The 18620-nt window shown below is 42.8% G+C and overlaps 1 protein-coding gene across 2 annotated transcripts; it reads left to right on the top strand.

Moving 5' to 3' along the window:
* Positions 1 to 1610: 1610 nt before the first annotated feature.
* On the top strand, positions 1611 to 8668 carry LOC149915927 (uncharacterized). Of its 2 annotated transcripts, XM_090150832.1 has the most exons (7): positions 1611 to 2314; positions 3650 to 3707; positions 5383 to 6395; positions 6490 to 6534; positions 6639 to 6665; positions 7251 to 7379; positions 8423 to 8668. In XM_090150832.1, the coding sequence occupies exons 3-7, from the start codon at positions 6288 to 6290 to the stop codon at positions 8528 to 8530; spliced, it is 417 nt and encodes a 138-aa protein (XP_090006958.1). In that variant the 5' UTR covers positions 1611 to 2314; positions 3650 to 3707; positions 5383 to 6287; the 3' UTR covers positions 8531 to 8668. The 2 variants fall into 2 exon arrangements, with proteins under 2 accessions (XP_090006958.1, XP_090006959.1); XM_090150833.1 differs by lacking the exon at positions 3650 to 3707.
* Positions 8669 to 18620: the final 9952 nt, after the last annotated feature.

The raw sequence follows: 18620 nt of genomic DNA, 5'->3' as shown, positions 1-18620 counted from the left end.
CCTATTTTAATGTGTATACATAGAACTTGTTTTAGATGCATAATGCCTTATGTCTCCAGTGATAACACTTAGGGACTGTATTTTCAATGCAAAGGAAACTGTCAGTTATCTGCCTGTATTATGTTAAATGGACTGTGAATGAATTAAACTGATGAGCTTTGCAATGAGCTGCATACCTGTATGACACTGCCCAGGTTTGAGGCTTTCAGTGCCTCTGGGCGCACGTCCCGTGTTGGCAATGCATGGCGATTTTTCCTGATATCCTTCCTCCAGCAAAACCACCGTTGAGGCGGTGGGGCGCTCAGGATTTACCCATGCAAAGCTCTGCGGTAGGGAGCTGAAAGGAAGAGCTGGTGTTGAAAGGAAAGCACGAAACGTTTAATACGAAGTGGGAAGTAAGCGACTGCATTTGGCCACTTGATGGCATTCTCGTCCAACGCAGGGACCGGTTTGGGCTCTGCAGTCTCTTCCCGTGGCCGCTCAGCCCCAGGCTGCTGCCAGACCAATGCACGCAGTCCTCAAATGCTTTCTTTTTGAGAGATAATATTGATATCGTTCACTGAAAGAGAACAGGATTTCTAAGGGATTCCTTTGGCTGTTTCACGTCCCATGCCAACTGCTTGGCAGTTTATGCACAGAGGCTCCCAGAGCCCCACATTGCTATCACAAAAGCAGTTAAGTGCTGAACTTGGTAAAAAAAAAATGAGAAGGGAGACGAGGAGAACCAGGGATATCTATTTCTGTGCTTTTCTTGCCTGGAATACAGAAGAATACTCAGACCTGTCATGCTTTAAACGAGTCTGTAATTGCTTAATTTTCTTGTTGCTGGTGGTGTTCCATCTCTTACAACACCACATATTACTTTACAAGGTGCAGGCTGTTCAGCTGCTTTTCCCAGTTCATATGCTACTTAAAACAATGGGAAAGAAAGGTAACAATAGTTTATCTCCTCCAATCCCTTTCCTACCCCCACTGTCCTTTTTATTAATGAACAAACAGGAACCAATTTCCATTGGTTGAAATTGGCCATTTTTCTGGCCACCAGCCCTGGGCTGCAGGAAGTCATGGGTGCTGGGAGAAGCCCCGTGGGGTGTGAGGTGAGACCAGGCTCAGGTAGGGGGAAGCAGGGGGCCACCTCCCCTTGTGTCCCTTGGTTCTGTGTCCCCACAGCTCCTGGGGATGGTAGAAATTTTGCTTTTGCTAAAGTATTCTTTTGTAGTAGAGGTTGGTATGGTAAAGATTTTTCTCCCACTCCGTCAAATTAGCGGAAGACAGGAAAGCCAGTGCTTTTCTTGTGCCTGTGAAGGAAATGTAAAATGTGGATTCAGGAAAAAAAATGTGAGATCTAAAGAGATGAGTGTGAAAAAGTTCAAGCTGCTAAATATTGACTGCCCACGAACCGCTTCCTTTCTCTAAAGCCATCTTCTTCCTATACATCTTCATATAGGAACACACTGATGGTTGCTACCAACTTAGGTAAGTTTTATAGAAAGTCTCCATCCTTTGGTGGCATCCGAAGGGAATTAAACCATGCAGTGAGGAAATTTAAGCAGTTACAGTGATTTCCAAAAGAGTTTTGCTAAACTGAGTGTTCCACAACAGCTCCAGAGTCAAGCAAACACGTAAGAGCCATACAGATACAGCAGAATGAAAGTGTCTTCTAAGGAGCCTTCAGAGGTCCCGTATGAGCTTTCATAACAACAGATGTAAGGCACTGAATGAAACAAGAAATCCTGATTTAGCGTAACTGAAATACTAAGGCTACAGAATGGCAAAGTACCAAATCTCTGGAAAGAATATGAAGCCTCACTTGAGTTGTAAAGAAAGCAAGAGATAATTTGGGATTATGAAGAGAGTGGTTTGGAGAAGCAAGAAGCTTGCAGCTGGGGCTGTCCTGCTGCCAGCACCTGGTGCTTTGAGGCTGGCACCCACCTGCAGCCACATCTGCTGTAAGAGCACCAGGACAGCTCATCTTCATGGATTGCACTGGTCTGTTCTCCCTTGTTTCAAAACATTTTAATGTAAAATATTTTGCCCATAGCGTAGAAAATCCTGCCAACTGCTGTGGAAGAGGGCCAGCCTATCCTTACTCACGCAACTAGGTGTGACCCAACAGCTGTGCTGACTTCTTTATTAAGTTGTGATCGCCGCCTTTCCATCAAGCAGTCTGCAGGTGGTTTTTCAGTGCTTCCAGTGTGGAAAGCAAACTGCAATGCAGGTAGAGCTGGTGGAGGGCTCCAGCACAAGCGTGGAGTGAAGCCTTGTGCTCTGCATTCCTCCAGGCAAAACCCAGCTGTGGAACGTGCAAGGAAGGGTGAGTGAGATTACGATATCAGAGCTCTGCCATGTTTCTCTGTCCTGATGTGAGAATGCTGAAACTTTAAAATACAGAGATCTGGTGATGTTTACTGACCATTCCTGCTTTCCTCTGCTTGCTGCTGGTTGTGAGATGCAGTTGCAGTAAGCACCACGCCCAGCACAGCTGGCATGCTGCTCTTTGGGCTTTCTGCTTTTAGATGCCTCAGCTCTTGGTAAATACTGTTGCAGCACAGGATGCTTGGCTCCCCTTGCTAGAAAGCCCTGGAAAGTGCCGGTGGCTGTAGTATTGCATGAGACAGGGATCGTTTACAGCTCTCAACATCCTTCATGGGTGTGCCCCAGCATGTTTGCTCCTCACTCTCAAAGCTCCCGAGCATCATGAGTTGTTTTGGTTAGTTAATTTAAACAGTTTCAAGTCAATTAAGGAATAGGGGTTCTGTTGCCCACAGGAGCTAATGTGTGTCCTGAGGACATCCCATGGCCCATCTGCTGGGGCAGAGCAGAGTGTGTGGCTCTCAGGAGGTGTTGCTGCCTCCCTCGAGCTGACACTTGAAGTATTCCCTGACTTCATCTGGCTTTTACATCTTTTTGTCATAAGCAGTCTTGGTATTACTAAAGCATGGTTTGCACTTTCACTGGGGAATTGAAATGACCCCAGTTTAGCTTTTGTTTTCTCCAACAGCGTATGTCGTCATTATCAAAAAGAAAGGGGAAAAAACCACCTCCAAAAGAGCTTGTCTCTGGAAAATAAAACTGTTCATTGTAACTTTTCATTTGTGGTCTTTGCAAGATCTTACATGTTGATCAGCGTGCACAGCAAATGTAAAATAAGCTCATGTGTTATCTTAGCGTTTTTCATTTACAAGGAATCTTTTATTCATATTAAAAAAAATAACCAAACCAACTCCTCCCCATGTCCCCTGCACAGAGTTTCTTGGAAACACTACACTGGGCTACGAATTCTCTCAAAACGTCTGAAGGTTGATGAACGCCAAGCTAAAATACCAGTGCAAAATTGGAGATTTGTGTGGGGTTTTCAGTCAATCTACCTACCTTCAAAAGAGGTGCATCACAAGAGAATATACCCCAAGGTATTTGTGCATAACCAAGAGGCTTACAGGATGTTGGGTGAGAATTTCCAAAGGAGCCAGAGGGAGCCAGCACAGGAATCTTCTGGAGGATTTTGTATGCTCACTTTTTTCTAAATTGAGGCTGAAATCTTACAGTTGTGTCACTGGAGAACTGTGGCCATAGCACACGCTCCATCAGCTGATGCACTGCCTCAGGTTAGGGAGCCCTGTGTCCCACTCCATGCTCTGTTTATTCACAGTACCCCTTAAGGAGCCCATGTGAAATGTGGATATCTGACCTTCCACAGCCTGACCACAGTAAGTTCCCCACTGTAGTTTTCCAATGGTGATGTAGGAGACGTCTTTATGGGCTAACACACCTTTGACTTTGTTCTTCACTTGGTTTGAATTTTGCAGCCAGAAAGATCCAAAGGGAAAAAGAAAAGCTTCGGAAAGGTCTGACTTAACTGTGGTGGCTCTCCCTTTTGGCAGTGGGCCATTCTGAGGGTTACAGTCTGTGGTTCCTCCGGTTCCTCACAGGGAAGTGGGCTCAGTAGTCACCTTCCTAGCTACTGCTATTTGAAGTTAGCATTCTAGCTACTGCTTTCTTTATTTCTTTTTTTTTAATTTATTGTGCAAAAAAAGTCTGAATTTTCTCTCTATGTTTTTTTTTCTGTATCTATTAAAGAGAAATTAAAGGATAGGAGCAAGGGGAGATCAGACACCAAGACAAAGAGCAAAGTGTTGACTGTATTTAACATGCAAATGACAGCATATACGTGAAAATTCATTGCCATAGCTGAAGAATTTTAAAATGTCAAAGCATAATGAAAAATGGAAAGTTATGTATAGAGAATTACATATATCAAACCTTGTCCTTTTGCTGGGATGGCAGCAAATATTAATTTCCAGGTGTCATGGGTTTGGCTAGGGTAGAGTTTGTTGTTTGTTTTCATAGAGTGCATTAGCTTTAGTGAAGTATGCATGGAGAAATTCCTAGATTTTGTCCTTAAGTTTCTGCAGTATTAAGCAGATGGATCTCAGCTGTCTGCTTTCATCCCCTGAAGTTCTCATTTTGACCCAGCAGCACATGCATACACATGCCTTGTCCTCCTGGGATCTGGGCCCGGGAAGAAGCTGTCTTATCAGTTGGCTGTTTAACAAATGTAATTACATCTGATGGAGGGAAAGGTCTTAATCACATATCTTACATAGCATGTATGACACCAATGATTTTCGCTTACAGAGCATGGCAGCTGTATTGCAATACTGGTCCTCAGGCAAAGAACCTCATCAGTGGGCCCTGCTAAGTGTATCAGCTGTATAAAATCCTTCTAGAGTGTAGCCTCTACAGGAAAAATGTGATTCCTAATGAACACATTTTTCTTAAAATGAAGAAGCAGTAGCAACGCTTGGCTGTTAGGAGACCACCCCACCTGGTCATCCCCATATCCCTTGCACAGCTTTGGCTGAATCAGAGATGCTTGCGAATTCTGCCCTCGAAATGATGAAAAATAGTGTTTCCAGCCATCTGAGATACCAAGGGTCCCAGAAATGTTATGCAGCATTTATTTTGCGTGGAGATTTATGCACTGAACCAATTGTTCTCTTTCTTGCCGTGGCGTTTCACTGGCCAAAGAACCAGAGAGCAGCATGCCCATTGCCTGAAGGAAAACCTACCTCTGTTCAAACATCCTGGTGCCTTGCAGTACCCCATGCACACCCTCTGTTCCTGCAGTAAACTTTTGTGCAACAAGTAAAGCGCTGCCAGCTTTACCTCACCAAGGGAGGGCTGTTGACTTTTTCTAGGTGATCCCCAGAGCCTCCTGAAAGCTGGAGCTGCCAAGAGGGACGTATACTTCCCGCTCTCCATCACCTAAGGTTGAACATCAAAGCGAGGCAGGGAGCAGCGGGGCTGGGGAGAGGCATGCAGATGCTAACTTTTTTGATTCTTTCTTTCTTTCTTTTTTTTTTTTTTTCTTGCCCATTCCAGGATATTTTCCAGATAAAGCGGCACTCATCTTTCAGCCCAACTGAGCACCTCAAGGCTGAGGCTTTTGGAGAAGAACTTGGAGGTGTAATAGGAGGGAAGTTTTACAACGAGATCCACAGATCTAGGAGAAAATCAAAGGGCTGCCATATGTTCTTGGAAAAAGAAGACTTCTGCGGCTGCAGAGAGTTCTAGGAGTCAGTCAGCTGGATTTGAAGACTGTCTGAAAGTCTTAAATCTACCACCTAGGGCTGCATTCACATTTACTCCTTTCTGCTTAAAGGGAGAGGGAAGGAGGCAGCGCATCAGTGCATAGGTGGGACCCTGCTAAGGGCTGTCGGATGCAGCAGCTGAAATTTGGAACGACAGCTTCTGCAGGCATCGCTGCACAGCTCCGGTGGTTCCTCTGCCTGGTTGACAAATTCCTGCAGCATTAGCAGCTTCCTTTGGGACAACCCTGCTTTGAACTGTGGGTAGAGCTAGCTTGCAGGCTGCCCATTTGTTTTCTCAGGAACTTTGGCAATGCGGAACATTGTTGTTTCTTTGCTTTCATGGAACCACAATTTACATAAATACAAGAGGCAAAAGCCACATCTGAAAAAAAAAATGCTTTCGTAGATTTTTAACCATTGTTTCCTGTTGGGGTGTGATATCATTATGTTCAAATTTATCACTTCTGAGGAGCATTAGTGAATTTCCACAGTACTAAAGAACAGTCACTAACAGTAGGTGACTCAATTCCACGTTTGACTTTTCTAAAATGCTGTCCAAGCTAGTGGGAAAAAAAGGTGGGCACCTGGTATCAGTTTTATAATTGGGTTTTTCCATATGAGAATGGGAATTTTGTGAAGACTTCATTAAAAGGAGTGGCCTCCTATTCTCCTGTCACCCATCAGTCTGACTTGCACATGAATGCCAGCATGCTGTCATACATTCTCCTCCCTTGTGTGCTGCTCTCTGTGCAAGCACATAATTGCCAAGTCAGAGAAATTATCCGCAATACGAAGAGTCTGCTTGTAAGTAGCTGCTGAGCACCTTCATTCTGCAAAGATTTGTGCTTGCAGAGTATGTGATAAAAAATACTGATTTCTCTCTTGCTATTTTTTTCAGAACAAAACTGAAGAAAGTTGGTCGTGTAGGGAGACAGCTGCCACTGTGAGTACATTGGATTTGAGAATATCATGAAACTAAACATAAATGTATTTGTGCGCTGAATGCTAGCAATGCAAAATTGTAATGCTCACTCTTTTCATTTTCAGCCTTGTTCATGTCTTCCCATCCCTGAGGTAAGTCTGGTTTTTAAGCTACTGTAGGTGTCTAAAACATTCACTACTAAGTGAGATTACCACTGGATTGAATTACTCACTTTGCTCTTATATACTTTTGCTTTCATTAATGGGGATGATATTTAACGTATTGGTTGTGGCTGAGCACAGCATTTTCTGGGTAGTGGTGGGGAAGCTGCCAGATGTCCTCTCAGCATTGCTGCAGTCAGAAGCAAACATCAGGCCAAAGTCCTGCATGGGCTTACAAACCCAAAGATACAGGTGCTTGCTTTGGAAATCTCCCAAAGACCTTGTGCTGTGATTAGGTGCCCAAATACTTTGCAGACCTATAGGGCAGGGACGCCAGGCACAGGTGGCAGCTCAGATCTCTCCCAGCCCCTGTAAGCCTCACTGCACACTGGATGATTGCGTGTTTTACAGCCACCCAAATTTCTTCTATCAGTTTTCGGATACACAGGGCGTGCTACAATTCTTTGCGATGTGCTGCTACATAAAGAAGTACACATTTCTTCTTGCTGTAGATAAGCACCAAATGCATTCTAGCCACTTCCTATCTCATTTTCTAATACAGTCTTCATTTAACAGCCTGGCCACGAACTGGCTTGCTTTGTGGAAGGAACCAACCACATGATGGAGCACAACATGACTACGGACAACAGACTTTTTCTGCTTAATCAATCCTTCCAGATTCAACTGGATAGAAACCTCTGTGAAGTAAGACATTTATTGTTTTTCTGTGTATCTTTGTCTACCTTCTGCAAGAGAAGGGGTTTTTATAACTTAAGTATTTTGCAGCTGTTTGAGTCAAAATATGTTTTAACTACTTTTTTTAATTTTTTTTTTTTTTTAATGCAAGGAGGTAGATGTAGTAGCTGGAACTGGCATGAGGTGATAGAAAGCTGTTAGCATTGACATGGGAAACAAGGAGGTGGTCTCTATGCCACTGTGTCCTCTTCCCTTCTCCAAACCCCGTTAGCATTAGGACCTTTAATCACAAAACTATGGGAAAGGAGCTTTCTTTAAAGTGCTTTTTCTGCTCATCTCAGAAGATGTTTCTATGCTGAATAATCATTGAATCATACAATGGCTTGGGTTGAAAGAAACCTCAAGGATCATGAAGCTCCAACCCCTCTGCTGCAGGCAGGGCTGCCAACCTCCACATTTAATACTACACCAGGCTGCCCAGGGCCCCATCCAGTCTGGCCTTGAACACCTCCAGGGATGGAGGGGGCATCCACAGCCTCTCTGGGCAGCTGTTCCAGCACCTCACCACTCTCATAGTAAATAACTTCCCCCTGGATAATGATAATATAGAAGTTTGGAATAGATGTGCAGAAGCAGCATGGGGGGGACAGGCAAGCAGGGAAATGTTTCTTCTCTGGAGCATTAGTTCTACTGAAGCTGCAATTTCTTCAGGGGTGCTTGAGCACCAAACACTGCTCTGACCTGCGGCATCCTTGCACTTGAGGCGATGCTCAGAAAGACTCCTGGATCCACAGGATCCTTTTCAGAGGCAATGAAACATCCTTTATTTACATTCTGAGCAAAACTGTGGTTCAGTGAGAGAGGGCAGATACTGCAGCACCAAGCTCCTAGAAGCGAGCATTGAGCTCACCAAGGTGAATGCTGTCAGAGCTGTGCAGCAGCCACAGGGCTCTGCTCTCACCCAGCTCTGCACCCTGCTGTTTCATCTAAGTACTTCATCTTTTTGTGTACAACCTTTCATAACCCAAACTTTGTTATTCTTTCTACCACAGAGTCTGACAAGTGGAAAAGAATGCAAGTACAAGACCAAGGGAACTGTGAAGACGTTTCTGGAAAAAATCCTGAAAACTTATCAGGAAATCCATAAATCTAGAGTTTAATTGTTTTACAGAAATGTTAAATAAAATGGAACTCTGCAATAAGTAGGGGGGAGGGAAACATTATTTATTGTATTTATTGCCCATCTGAAAATTCAAAGGTAGAAATAACTGTTAAAATCAATAAAGCTGCTTATGCGAGCAACAACGGTATTCAGGAGTCTTCATTTTAAGTGTTTCATACTCGTTAAAAGGTTTGAACATCTGAGTTTGTATCAGTGAATATTGCAGTGCTTTTGCAAAGCTCCTGTCCATCAGTTTTGTTCATGTGAGATAGAACAGCAAAATACATTTGTGCTTCTGAAGAACTTGAGCTGGTGCCCATTCCCCTTCCTGTCTCAAGTACTTCGTTGCTGCAGAACTCCAAGGCTTCCATTTGTGCTTGTTAATGTTTTCATGACCTCTTTTTATTTCATTCTAACCAGTGCATAGCATCCAAAATGTTTGAGGACTTCTGATGTTAAGAGAAGTTCTGTGTTTTCTTTCTGCATCAGTTTTACTTTTTGATATGATCTGTGCACCATGAGTAAGCAGCTTAGCTTCTTTCTGGCAAGGTTGCAGACTTTCCTGCCCGTAGCTGCTTCATTCAAGTAGTAAAGAACTCATGAATGTCTTAACAAACAAAGCAAGAGGATTACCTACGGTGAATTATGAATTCTTAATGGACTCACATGCTTGAAACTTGTGGCTCACTGTTTCTTTCTCAGGACATAATGCTGGCTTTGAAGATCTTTCTAGTGTCGTGAGCTCAGATGTGCCACTCAGCTCAACAGGATTGAGACAAAAAGGCAGATCAGTGTCCAGTCAAATCACTTCTGCAATACGGCAATGGGAAACTCTAGCAAAGAATGTAAAAAAACAAACCTAACTATTGGAAGATGCATCTGCAGAATATCTACTCCTGTCCCCTCAGCTCCGCTCTGCTCAAAGTTCAGATGCCTGCAGGCCCCTTCTCTCTCTCTTTCTCATTTGGTTTGGGACAGAGTTGCGAAACTGCCAGATAAAAACAAAAGAAAACAGATCAATTGAGGTACTTAATTACTGTAACAAATAGCTTTTTCTGTTATCTCAGTGATCTCTAACAGCTCTCTAGCAGGCTGTGTTGTACTATACTCTCTGATAGAGAGGAAGTGACATGGGGACAGCGGAGGTGAGGAGGGTCAGAGGTTTGATATACAAAATTTGCAAAGTAAATTACATTGTGGAATAGTTTTACAATGGGAAATTTATAATCAACCCTGATTTTAGGAATTAAGCCTTCATCCAACTAGCTGTTCAAACCTGTCCAGGTGCCCATGGCAAAGAGCACGCTGATTTTCAAACGTGTAGATCAGCGTTTGTCTTGCTTCTGCGTCTCACCATCAGTTTCCAGGAGGCTTTGAATAATTTGCTTTACGATTTCTGAGACAGAAACCCTAGAATTCTGAGGATCCAGGAACGGGGGTGCCCGCCTTATCTCTGCAAATACTACATTTTCCTTCTGGCATCTCTGTCTTATTAGAGTTAACTGTTGGCAATGTACAGACTAATTCCTTACTACAAAAAAGACTGCCAAAATCTGTTTTGAAAGCACTTGAACAACTACTTAATTCTCCTGCAAGGAGTAATCCTGTAGTCCTGTGACACCAGTCAGTGCACAACACTTTCTTCGAAGAGTTTTGTTGCTGAGAGCAATCAGCCAGAAACTCTTTCACAAGATCTGCAGTGCCATGGCTGTAATTTCTGCCTTAATTCAAGCATTCATGTAGTAGGATGATTGTTTCAAAACTTCTGTGCTGTCTTCAGAATCCTACCCTCCACAGAACACCATGATCCTCTGCAGGACAAGTCCAAGACACTAGCAGTGTCAGAGACCTAATAAGCCGTCTCCAATGGCAGATAGGAGATCATAGATTTAGAAGATACTTTTGGGGGGACTTGATCTTGTTTTATTTTTTAAGCCTCTTTTACCTCTGTAGGAACAAGTCTGGTGTATGTAATAGCATGGGAAGGAGGGGCACTGGGCTGCCATTCAAGGGCTTTCCTGCAATAGTTTACATAGCATTTAAAAGCAGTTTTATGTATTTGTATGGTCTGGTTTCCCAATTTAGAATGGAAGATTTCCAAGGATTTCATGTGCATCTCTCATGGAAACAACATAGTCCCTACCAACAAAGTACAGCATCTTCATGGACACACGCTCCAGGCTGTAAGCTGCACACCATGAGTCAGTTCAAAACAGAATCTTTTGTCTTACACAAACATCTGTGGTACCCCTGAGTGCTCATAGTGCTGCTCAGAGATACTAGATAAATGATGTCTTCTTCCTTTTGGGGCACAGAATGGACTATAGCTCAGCATCTGCATGGCTCAGCACCCAAAGGGGTGGAAGGGCTGGATTGACACAACGGATTTTCATCCTGATTCAAATATTGCCCTTAAAACCAAAGGTGTTTACAAAAGAGTAATGTGTCTGAATTATTTCTGCTATCTTGAATCTAGTAGTGTAGTAATACACGAGAAAATTCAACACTAACACTAGGCCACATTGTAGAATAAGGTGACAGCAAACAAGAAAGTATTAAAAAAGGTCTGAGTGAAATATATGTGAGATTTCTTCTTAGTCATGTCAGAATCATAATCATCATTGAGAAGCTTTACAAGAAAACAGATGTCTTTGATTTATTTATTGCATTCATATCTTCAGCTTTTCTTTTGGTAACTTTCAGACTGAATAACTATTTTCCAGGAGTAATAGGTCAGTGAAAAGCCCAGGAGTGAGGGGAGTTTCCCCTGACTCCCCACAAAATTGGAATTATAAAATAACAAAAGAAGAGGGAAATCATGACTTAAGAGATGCAGATAATGATCAGCCTACTTCTGACTTTGCAAGCAGCCTGTGGGAGAGAAGAGAGATTTTCTGTATGACACCGACTTCAGGCAGGATATAAATCAGCCATTTAGATATATAAATGTTCCATGGTAGAAAAAGTGTCTCAGCCTCATGTTGCTGCTCTCATATACATTTGACATCACATTACTAAGTAAAATGCAGGAGAAAGGAAAACACGAAGACCTAAAACATTCCTGTTGATGCAGAGTATTTTTGCCATATATGTTGCACTACTCTAGTGTGATTAGAAATAAAGACTGTGGTGTCTGCAAGAGAGGAAAAGTGCAAAAATGCATTTGATCGTTATCATCTATTCAGAGGCCCAAACCCCTAAGGACCAGGAGCTCTGGTGAATCTCACGATATTTTAAGAAAACTGGCATTGAAGACCCAATAATTCCTTTCATCAGAGACTGATAGATGCAGCAAATGCTGCAGAACAGTTTTGGGGAACAGGAAAGGGAAAATTAAATGCCTTATAGCACAGCCTCCCTGCTCCTTGCAGTTTCTGGTATTGAGGACAAGTTGGGCAAGGAAAGCATAATTTTATGCAGCTTTCACCACGATCCTCTTACTTATCTGTGTGCAGTTAAGAAAAGCTGTGTATATAGATCCCATATTCTGAATATTTCAATATAGGACGCCCTTTCATATGGGATGTGAAAATGTTCAGAGAAATCTAGATGACTTCTTGGCTTAGATGGAAGCTGCTGCTCAGTGTTGCTGTTTGAAACTGATCTTACCACCAGCTTATCTTTCAGGCAAGCCTTGGGACAGACTGGGAGACCAGAAGATTCTAAAGACTTCTGTGTATTTTGTCCTCTGTCAGTTGTCTCCAAGAGAGGTCCAGGAGCAGGAAAGATCTTCGGCACTGGAACAACCTTGTTATGGGGAACTTGGAACCAGAGTTTCCCAAGTAGTAAACTGAGAAATCCCCTTACATGAAAGGAAACTACCAGCAAAGTGGAGCAGTGTGGGTGAAACAGGGGCAAGAGCTGCATGTGCATTGCAGGAATGCGCTGCTGCCAGCCCCAAGGCTGCAGCCTTTAGCTGGTACTTATTTATACTTATTTGATACAAAGAATTAAGACATAATGAATGAAGAAGCAGAACTATACGAAGGTCTGACAGAACTATACTGGTCTGACATGTTTTTGATACTAGAAATGTTTTATTAGAATGACATGTCCTACCAGAGCTAATTTTTTTGAACACAGATAGCTTCAGCAATTGTGTGACTGTGCAAATGTAATGGACCAACAAAAAATAACTCTTGGTTTTCCATCTGACTCTTCACCTGAGAGAGGTGTAAGAACAACAGGACTACACTTCCTTAGGTGCCCTCAGCTAAGTAAGTTAAAGCATAATGTGAAATTGTGCTTTGCCAAGTTGTCAATTTTTGTGCCCACAAAGCCCAATTTTAAGTGAATTCTTTAGAAGTACCTTTTCAAGCAACACCAAGATGTCACTTGCAACAACATGTTTAATCCTCTTAACATATATGAAAGAAAACCTGGCATAACTGTCACTCTTTAGAAGTACTGTCTGACCAAAAAAGATGCAATAGTTGGCTCTGTAATGAGTTCATAATGAGTCCTTATAGAACATTTTTCATATTGTTTAAACAGTGAAACACTGCCACACAGTTCTATGGTTGGCACTCTTCTAGCTCCATTACAAAATGAAATTCAGTTATTGCCATGTGTTGGTATTATTTCATGCTTTTATAGATGTGTATCTGCAGTCATCCCTACCAAAGTTCTTGATCAACCTTTATTGAAAATGTTTGGAAGAACACTTACTGCAGATTAATACATGTGCATTAGAGTGACCAAAATCCATACTCAGAGAATAACAACTTTATCCTACCATAGACTCTTTCCAAAAAAGGACCATCCAGTCCTGTAATTTGGCTACAATTAAACCCACACAGATATTAGTAAAGGTTATCTAAAAGTGTACTGAGACAGAAATCAATTCCAGAAGCAGCGTCAAATCACAAAAATATGTTGACAGTGAAAAGATACAGCCTTGCGAAAGTCTTTACCTCAATGCTTTTCTGACTGTGTTTGTGTTTACATCCAGGCTGTTGTACCACGTGCTGTCCTAACAACATGAGACATGTTCACAACTGTACACCTGGCTTGAGGTCTAGCCTTCTTACGGCAGTTTTTCTTTGATCAGTCCCAGGCTTTTAAGATTTTCAAAATTAGACCATGCAAAATTTCTTATCCCAACAAGTCATACAAACACAGTGATGATATGCAGGTGTGGTGCAATTACATTAATAATTGGATTGTTTAATAACTCAGATGTGCAGATTATAGATAATGATTAATTATGTGTAGCTTTCTTTTACAAGTTTCAAAACCATATATCAAACCTGACAGATAATCACATGATCAGTGGTTCAGTAACCAAACTTAGATTAGGAAAGCTACCTTCTCCTGCCTACAATGCCTTTATAGAATTGTCCAAAAATCAGTGTAAGAGAATCAGCTCCATGCATCTGGAAACTTGTGCGTGTCCCCAAACATCTACTTCCAGATCCCAAACACAATCCAAGATAGAGCTCTAGGAATCAGCTAGGAATCAGCCCTATGGCACCTGATCTTTTCTCACAGGCCCCAAATTCATTGCAACATGTCACTGATGTGTGGCCCAATCTCCACTGCATTTGTATCGGTGCTATCAGACACAGGTATGGAGGGGATGTTCTTCAGGATGCAGCCCACTGTGTTTGAAAGACAGTAGTTATACATACAGAAAACCTGAATGCATCTAAGAAGTCACAAGGTCAGAGAACAAGGAGAATGTGCAAAATAGACATGATAAATCCAAAAGCCAAATCAAGCAGGACTGCATGATGCAACTGCATAATGCAACTTCATAATGCAATAGATCCTCTTGGAAACTGTGCTACAGCACATGGCAGGCAGGAAGGTGATTTGAGATAACCAGCATGCCTTCAGCAATGGCAAGTCCTCCTCATCAACCTAGTGGCCTTCTTTGGTGGAATAATTGCATCAGTGGATAAAGGAAGAGCCACTGATGTCATCTCTCTGGACTTCAGCAGGGCCTTTGACATGGTCCTCCATAATATCCTTCTCTCTAAATTGGAAATAAATGGATTTGGTGGGAGGAATGTTCAGGGCTTGAGCAGTGGGCCCAGGAGAACCAACCTCATGAATTTCAACAAAACCAAACGCGAGGTGTTGCACCTGGGTTGTGTCAATCTCCACTATCAATACAAGCTGAAGGATGAGAGGATTGACCATAGCCCCGTAGAAAAGGACTTAGCAGTACTGGTGGATGGCAAGCTGGTGGAAGGCACATGAGCCAGCAATGTGCCCTCACAGTCCAGAAAGCCAACTGTACCTTGGGCTGCATCATAAAGAAGCATGGCCTTCTACTCTGTGCTGGTGAAAGCTCACCTAGAGTACTGTGTGCAGAATATAGGAAAGATACAGACCTGTTGGAGCATGTCCAGAACAGGGACACAAAAACAATCCAAGGGATGGAACACCTCCCCTGTGAGGACAGGGTCTGTGAGCTGGGTCTGTTCAGTCTGGATAAGAGAAGGCTCCAGGGAGACCTGAGAGCAGCCCACAGTGTCTAAAGGGGGGCTATGAGAAGAAAGGGGACAGATTCTTTAGTAGAGTCTGCTGTTATAGAATGAGGGGAAATGGTTTCAAACTAAAAGAGGGGACATTTGGATAGGTTATAAGAAAAAAGATTTTTATGATGGGGCATGGCTTGCATAGAGAGGTAGTGGATGTTCCTGGAGACATTCAAGGTCAGGCTGGATGAGGCTCTGAGCTCTCTGATCTAGGTGTAGGCGTTCCTGTTCACTGCAGGGGAGTTGGACTAGATGGCCTTTAAATGTCCCTTCCAACTCAAACAATCCTATGATTCTATGAACTATAAATTACTGTGTCACATAGCACCTGTTGGCACAGGACAGCGAGTTTGCACTGGTTCACAGACCTGGCATGAACTGAAGGGCTACTGGAATGTGTGCTGGAGACGGCAGAGTTTAATGAAACAGTGCAAGGGACCTGGCATACCCTCGGGCCAGACATGGCAGTTCACTTTTACAGGATGTTTGCTGTTGATTCCAAGGAAACGTATCTCCCTGGAAGCTACAAATTAAACATCAACATATCTAGATCCAAATCTAGCTACTGAACTGCCAGCAGTTATCTCGCAATGGGCTGTCTTCGCTAGCAGCACAGCAAGATAAAGTAGATAGGTTTACAAGAAAAAGCTGCCATGCCATGTTAGGTTTACTAGTGGTGTTCATTATAACAAAGTAAATGCATGTACAGTTAATGCTATGAATTCTGGGGTGAATTTCAAATAGAGTCAAATTTTGGCTAGCAAAAGACTCCCTGCTGGCCAGGCCCTGCTGGCAGGGGGCATGATGTAGGTGAGTCCTGATAGCAGCAGGTAATACTAGCTTTGAGACAAATTGTAAAAGTGAGCACACAGGAGTGTAAAAAAGTTATTTTTAGGCCAATGTAAGGGCATTTGCTGCTGTTCTGCAAGCTATGATTATTGTTATTTATGTCTATGAATGATTTCCCTTATTTGGTAACTGAAAGATGTGTGTATGTAAATATATGTATAGATTAATAAGCACACTTAGAAGTCTCACACACGTACGTATCCTAACACATCCCTTTTATTAGGCTGCAGAAATTTCATTGTTAAAAAATGAATTCTGTAGATAATACATGACTTCCCTCTTGTGACCAAGGGATGCTATAGCAGCTCTTGGAAGTTCAAAAAGACACCCAAACCCAGGACCAACAAAGAAAAAATCCCAACAAGATATGCTTAAAAATCTCTGCAGGGCAAACAAACAGTTTAAATTACAGAGACTATGTCAGTTCCGTATTTTTGTTGTGGTTGTTGCTGTTGTTTAGTGGCTGCTGATCTAACACTTTCCAAGGTTTACTCCATTTGTATAGAACAGAAAAAAGAATTAATAGCAACATTACTCTGGAAAACATTGCCACAAATATGAATCAAAAGGAAAGATAAAGTTGATGAAGGCAAAGGTTTTTTTTATGCACACCTGAATCCTAGGCCTGAAAGACAAAATCTGAGGAGGGTGGAGGAAATTGGTGAAAACCCTTTCTGGGTTTTATCCTTATTATAGTTTTTCTTCCTGGCAGAGGAATGCCTTCTTAATATTTTTCACATTCCTCATGACTTTTGGTTCCACCTGTGCCTTGGCTTTCCCTCTCCCATCTCTGTACATCCAGATGGTAGCCCTGCACTCTTCTCCGGCCATGCATCTCTTCTTCCACTGTCTGTACATTTCCTTCTTATCCCTCACTGTGACCAGCAGGTCCTTGTTCAGCCAGGCTGGATTCCTGCTTTCTCCGCTTGATTTCTTATGCTGGGGAATGGATACTCTCAGAAAGATGCCCTTAGAGAGCTGCCAGCTCTGTTCCATTCCTTTGTCCCTAAGAACAGTTTCCCAGAGTATCTCACCCAATAATTCTTTAAACAGTTGGAACTTTGCTCTCCTGAAGCTCAGGGTCCTGACTGTGCTCTTTGCCAGGCCCATATTCCTCTATTGATAGATTTCTGGTGCCCTGTTTGCAGTTTAGTGGATACTTTTATTCCTATTATCAGCTTTCGCTGAAAGACGTGTCTAGGCAGTATACATATTAAAAAATAAGAGAAGAACATATATACTTCAAATGCTCAGAGCTTAAAATGATAGAATTATAACACGGCTGGAGTTACTTCTGTTAATGATTCATGTTTATTTATATAAATAAGCAATTGCTTTTGTTTTTATTTCAGATTCAATGTGGAAACATTTAGAGAGCTTGGGTAATTTCTGATCCTGAGGCAGTGTGTCTCTCACTGCCTGCCTGTGAAGCAGCTGGTGTCCTGTAGGAGCTCACAAGCCTCACAGCAAGTATGACATACTAACCTACTTTTTGAGTATGATTGCCAGTTGCTACTTCAGCCTGCTCAGTTCAGTTTTAAATCATTAGAATTGCATTGTTTGATTGTATGAAAATTGAGTATTTGGGTTTTAAACGGAGAATGGCAGTAAAATAGCTGTTTCCAGTACGAGTCTTCCTAAAGTTAAGTGTTTCAAACCAAGAGCAACAAAGTAGTACTTATTTGTCTGAGCAGCTACAAATGAATCTACTCTGTACTGCGGGAAGGCTGTTCTTGTGAATGTTCATCCAAAACCTGGCACTGTTGGCTTTTTCCCTCCAATGTGATCTTTCAAGAGTTCAAAAAGGCAGGCATATGCAACAACAAGCACCCTTCAATTATGCTGAATATCACTGCTGATTAAAGTACACAAAGAGTATGTTACAAAACCTGCATGAAATATTGTGGAGAATATTCCCATTGCTATCATAAGCTTGAGATGAGGACAGAGTATCTTTCTGTAGATCTGCCTCCAGGAAACACTACTGCAGGATGAAGGCTAAGCCCCACTTTGAGCTGTTGGATGACGTGAGCAACTCAGTCATAGGGTCAGAGAAGGAGGGCATATATCCCTCCCTGCCTCGCATGCATGAGATGAAATACCTGGAGACACATGCAGCAGCTCTGTGCAGAGCACCTGCTTTATAACTGGATGATAAAATGAAGGAAGAAGCTGCTGGTGTGTGCCACTTTTGTGCAATTCCGACAAATCCAGAACTGATGGTTTTGGTTTTACCCCATCTGGAGTACTGCATCCAAGTGTGGAGCCCCCAGTACAAAAAAGACAGGGAGCTGTTGGAGAGGGTCCAGAGGAGGGCCACGAAGATGATCAGGGGACTGGAGCACCTCCCCTATGAGGACAAGCTGAAGGAGCTGGGCTTGTTCAGCCTGGAGAAAAGAAGGCAGCAGGGTGACCTCATTGCAGCCTTTCAGTACCTAAAGGGAGCCTACAAACAGGAGGGGAATCAACTCTTTGAAAGGGTTGATAACAGCAGGACGAGGGGAAATGGTTTTAAGTTGAGGGAGGGGAGATTTAGGTTGGATGTCGGGGGAAATTCTTTACAGAGAGAGTGGTGAGGTGCTGGAACAGCTGCCCAGAGAGGCTGTGGATGCCCCGTCCCTGGAGGTGTTCAAGGCCAGATTGGATGGGGCCCTGGGCAGCCTGGTCTAGCATTAAATGAGGAGGTTGGTGGCCCTGCATGTGGCAGGGGGGTTGGAGATTCATGATCCTTGAGGTCCCTTCCAACCCTGGCAA

Source organism: Phasianus colchicus, chromosome 15, assembly GCF_987193195.1.
Source record: "Phasianus colchicus chromosome 15, bPhaCol1.hap1.1, whole genome shotgun sequence".
NCBI classification, from domain to species: Eukaryota; Metazoa; Chordata; class Aves; order Galliformes; family Phasianidae; genus Phasianus; species Phasianus colchicus.
The sequence above is the reverse complement of the archived record's forward strand: the minus strand, read 5'-3'. Positions and strand labels throughout refer to the sequence as shown.